This window comes from Solanum lycopersicum, chromosome 5 (assembly GCF_036512215.1).
Source record: "Solanum lycopersicum chromosome 5, SLM_r2.1".
Lineage (NCBI taxonomy): Eukaryota > Viridiplantae > Streptophyta > Magnoliopsida > Solanales > Solanaceae > Solanum > Solanum lycopersicum.
In genome coordinates, this window is record NC_090804.1 from 9,398,226 (window position 1) to 9,403,896 (window position 5,671).

The 5,671-nt window shown below is 31.2% G+C and overlaps 1 protein-coding gene across 1 annotated transcript; it reads right to left on the bottom strand.

The window, feature by feature from the left end:
• Positions 1-3,170: 3,170 nt before the first annotated feature.
• LOC101259246 (histone H2A.6-like) lies at positions 3,171-3,695 on the bottom strand. Its single transcript, XM_004239459.2, has 2 exons — positions 3,513-3,695; positions 3,171-3,398 (listed from the first exon to the last, which is right to left on the bottom strand). The coding sequence occupies exons 1-2, from the start codon at positions 3,693-3,695 to the stop codon at positions 3,171-3,173; spliced, it is 411 nt and encodes a 136-aa protein (XP_004239507.2).
• Positions 3,696-5,671: the final 1,976 nt, after the last annotated feature.

Consider the following 5,671-nt stretch of genomic DNA (forward strand, 5'->3'; position numbering starts at 1 on the left):
TAAGGAAATTAATAAAAGCAAACATCGTGATTCTAGTGATGAAATATTCAGTCTAATCCTCCTCCTCCTGAGCAGTAGCAACAACCTTTGAAGTATTACTCTTGTTGTGAGGTAGAAAATTTTTGTGAATTTTTGGAATAACACCACCATTCGGAATTGTCACATCTCTAAGAAATTGATACAACTCCTTATCAAACCTAATAGCTAATTGAATATGCCTTGGAGTGATACGAGTCTTTTTGTCATTCCTCTCTGCAATTCCAGCCAATTCAAGCACCTACAATCAATCAATATACGTAAAATTTAGTAACCACAAACCCTAGAAATTTGACATATAAAAAAGATAGATATATATATATATATATATATATATATATATATATATATATATATATATATATATAGAGAGAGAGAGAGAGAGAGAGAGAGAGAGAGAGAGGGACTTGAGAAATTCACCTCAACTGCAAGGTACTCAAGCACAACAACGAGAAATACCAGGGCTCCAGCACCAACATGTTTGGCATATTTCCCGACTTTGAGAAATCGGGCTATACGAGCCACTGGAAATTTTAGACTGGCTTTGCTGCTACGAGATCACCTTTTAGCATTTGAACGAAGGTTTTTTCCCTTTACCGACTAGTTCTCTTTTTCACTTTTAAAAAAATAAAAATTTTGCTTTTTGATCTATAGAAACAATAGACAAATGAAGAGGAAGAATTGAATTGTTGTGTGTATGTGAAATTCTACAACAATCTGGCTTTTATATTTATAGCCCACCGGGAGTTATAACCCAGCCAATGAGAAGATGATCACGAGGACTGAACTTGTATGCTGTTAGATGAAAAAGAAAATCAACGGTGGATAAAGATGTTGATATATTTAGTCAATTTCAAGAATTATAATAAGTTTGTTTCCAAAAATAAAGAATTATGATGTGTGGGTTTTTTCCAAAAGAAATGAGTATTAAGATATGGTTGTTACCAAAAAAGGGGGCTATGATGTCTTTAATTTGTTGCCAAAAAAAAAGAAGAAGACAAAAGGAATTATGATGAGTTTTTTTGCTAAAAAAATAGGGGAAAATTTTTTCTTTAATATTTTTGTTTAATAGATCATTGAACACACTTAATATTTTACAACTTATTAAAGTGTAATTTGTATAGTAAAAGAAAATAACATATTTTATATGACTAACTTATTATCGGTTCAAAAAGCTTGAAAATAACAGTAGCCTTCAAGAAAAGTAAATTAATAAACACAATAATCAATCTTCGGACCTGGTGTCACTCGTAAATGAGCATCTACATACAAAAAGGGTTATATTTACAAGTCTGTCTAATTCAAAATATAGTACAAAAGAAGGAAATATAGTAAACCTCTAGACGTCAAGAGCTCACCACAATCATCATCTACACGATCATGGGAGATCGACCACTCTTTGAGGATAGCTCTTACTGAGAGGTGCATCAGAAAAAGATGGAGAAATATAGTATGAGTACCAAAATATGGGGTACTCTGTAGGTTAAACATGTCGACCAAGCTTAGAAAGATCAAATATATTGAGAGAAACACGACACTTCTAAACATTACAGTGGAAAGGTTCTAAGTTACGATAATCAACTACCTAGAAAAGAGGGAAAAACACAAGATCGTGAGAAGAAATTAAACACTCAAGTACAAGACAGTCGTAACATACATACAACAACTAACACAAATAGGATGATGCGGTGCAAGTGATGAATACAAGAAAGTAAACGCATGGAAGAATCCTCGAACCACCCGAAATACCTCAGACTCATCAACAAGTGCATTGTAGTGAAATATAGATCGTATCTCAATTGACAGTCTGCCTGAAATGATACATGAAGATTATCACTGTAAAAGTGGATCAATATGTATACAAACTTATAAATCAAGTATTTTGTCGTTTTATGTCATAAAAACTCTGAATTTTTTTATTTTCCCATATAAAATCTACTCAAAATTTAACTAGTGAACCTCCCTTTTACAACTCAACATATGGGGAAAACATAGTGAAAACTGTTTCTATTCCTCAAATATAAAAGTCCCAAAGGTTTTTCAAGAATAAACAAATCAAAAGTGAGTACGAAATGCATGATATCATACAAACTCAGCACATGAAATAATCATTAGGGTAAAGCCTAACGCAACACAAATGTACTAACTTTAAACTCGAGGTAGTTCAAGCTCACAAACTCCGGCCCAACAATAAATAATATTAACAAACTTAATGGCTCAAAATATAACAATAGGCACACAATCATTCCTAAAATAAGAAACACGCAGAATCTTAAATTTCATGCCACCTAGAAGTATTTCTAAAGATACTAAGTGACACTAAGATAAAGGATAAACCTTGGATAAAGTTTTCCGGCTAAAAACTAAGCTAAGCAACCAAAATTTGCCATAAAGAGTCTAAGGATTATACAAAACATACAAACTAATCCTCAGTCCACCTAATAATGAAAACAACTCAATATAAACATAATATAACCAAGACAAGTCTAAAAATTGTTAAAACATAACCGACTTCAAGGTGAAAACTGCACGTAAACCTCTAATCCAGAACTTTTCCTTCAATAGGGTCTTGAAACAGTGACATGCTATAAAGAGCATAAAATACAAGTCAATACATGAATAACGATATCCATGATTATAATACAAATATATCATCTCTTATAATTTTAGAAAAAAATTGATTTACATTGCTTTAGATCTAGTCAGTACAAGTATTTGATCATGAAATTTAAAAATAAATTGAAATTGTATTTCTGTATTTCAAATTTGAAAAATAGTACAGAAAACATTCTAAGAAAAACATTCATTTACAGTACTTTATATCTATCATGAAATTTCTGTTTCAGTTGAAATTCTATTACAAATTTGGGAAATTAAATAGTTAACATAGATTCTAAGAACTTTAGAGAGAAAAAAACTGAAACTATTATACACTTCAAGAAATGAACATATAAGAATAAATAACAATAGAACTAATAAATAATATGATAACTGAAGAAAATTAAACAATACTTAATATAAGATCCAAGTATGTTGAGTTTTTATTCTAGGCCACATAAATATAGAACTATAAAGTTTTATATGAATAAAGGAAATTAATAAAAGCAAACACCGTGATGCTAGTGATGAAATATTCAGTCTAATCCTTCCTTCTGAGCAGCAACAACAGCCTTTGAAGCGTTACTCTTGTTGTTAGGCTGCAAAATTTTGTGAATTTTTGGAATAACACCACCATTCAGAATGGTCACATCTCTAAGAAATTGATACAACTCCTTATCAAACCTAATAGCTAATTGAATATGCCTTGGAGTGATACGAGTCTTTTTGTCATTCCTTGCTGCAATTCCAGCCAATTCAAGAACCTACAATCAATCAATATATGTAAAATTTAGTAATCACAAACCCTAGAAATTTGACATATAAAAGAGAGAGAGAGAGAGAGAGAGAGAGAGATAGAAGGAACTTGAGAAATTCACCTCAACTGCAAGGTACTCAAGCACAGCAGCAAGAAATACCGGTGCTCCAGCACCAACACGTTTGGCATATTTCCCGACTTTGAGGAATCGGGCAATACGAGCTACTGGAAATTTGAGACTGGCTTTGCTGCTACGAGATCTCCTTTTAGCATTTGAACCAAGGTTTTTCCCTTCACTGACCATTGCTCTTTTTCACTTCAAAAAAAAAACTAACAATTTTGCTTTTTGATCTATAGAAACAATAAAAAAATGAAGAGGAATAATTGAATTATTATGTGTATGTGAAATTCTACAACAATCTGACTTTTATATTTATAGTCCACCAGGATTTATAACCCAGCCAATGAGAAGATGATCACAAGGATTGAACTTGTATGCCGTTGGATGAAAAAGAAAATTAACAGTGGATAAAGATGTTGATATATTTAGTCCATTTCAAGAATTATAATAATTTTATTTTCAAAAATAAAGAATTATGATGTGTGTGTTTTTTCCAAAATAAATAAGTATGAAGATATATTTGTTACCAAAAAAAGGGCCTTGATGTCTTTAATTTGTTGCCAAAAAAAGAAGATGACATAAGGAATTATGATGAGTTTTTTGATCAAAAAAGAGAGGGGCAATTTGTTTCTGTAATATTTTGGTTTAATAGCCCTTTCAACAGATTTGAAGTTTTACAACTTATTAAAGTGTAATTTGTATAGTAAAAGAAAATAACATATTATATATGACTAACTTGTGATCGGTTCAACAACTTGTAAATAACAGTAGCCTTTATTTTGAAAAGAAATAATATGTTTAGGTATTTTTGTTACATAATCTGTGTTTAAAACATTGCTACTGAATACAACGATCTTTAGAAATACAAAGTTATTGAAGTTTAATGATTCAGTGAAGAACGAAAATAAATTAACAAAATTAAAATCTTTAAAAACATACCGCAATCTGGAAAAACATAATGCAAAGAAGATCAAGCCTCCTTAATGCACAATGTCCCCTTAAGGAAATTATTTTCGTCTTGTGACTGAGGTTTGATTTTGAATATGGCCTCTAGAAAAAGAATGATCTCAATCACCAGTGTATTAATACCCAAAATGTTGGCGTCAGCGAGCCACTCAACACTTGTAAAAGTTTTCCTCAAAAAAACATTTACTTGCAATGTGTAGCTCATAGAGGGTGGAGCAGCTTGTCAATTGGGTGCATACAACTTAACATTTTGTGGTTCCGCACATCCGTGGATTCTTATCCTGAAACATTCAATACACATCTAGTTATGCCTATGGAAAAATCATCTCATTAAGGGCAAAATGTGTATTATAAAGTTGAATGTTACTAGATATAGAAATGTACGATCCTTGGTAGAATTGACCAAAGAGGAAACTTGAAAGTATGCCATATCAGTTGTACCTACATTTATAAGAGGAAAACTCAATTTAGATTGAAATAGGAAGAGAAACAATTCTACTAATATATGAATTGAACTCAATCTTTACCAATGATTAACCATTTGAAATATGGTAGCATCATTCGAGAAAACATGCGCTTTAGCTAGTTTCCAAAGCCAACTAGTTGTAGCATCATGACCATGAGAGAATACATTACATGAAAATGAGGGTTCTTATATGTAATTCTTGACTTTAATTGTTAAATCAAATGAACAAGAATGACAAAAGTATACGAAATCCAAAACAAAACATGCTTGGCTTAGAGACACGTTAATACGTTTCTTGAATATACTTGGAGTCTCTCCCACGAACAAGTTAAATAATAAATAACAACTCTATCTTCGGAATTCAACTAAGCTATTCGATGATCTCATTATTTTAATGCTAAAAATTACTCATCTTCTCCAAGACCTTTCATTTCAAATTGAGAAGCTAGAGATGATTTTTTACTTTTACTCTTTCAATATCAGGTCTAAAGATCAACTTATCATCTACAGAAAGATATTTTACAACACCAATTTTTTCTTGAAATTTGCTAAATATGCAAATATCACTAACATTAATTGAATAGCCATTAGAAATCATCACTCTTCTAAATTTCTCATTCCATTGTTTTGTAGCTTGTTTTAATAAATAAAGAGATTTAAGAAACTTACTGACTTTGTGTTCATGATTAGTTATGACAAATCCTTTTTGTTGTTTCATGTAAGCTTC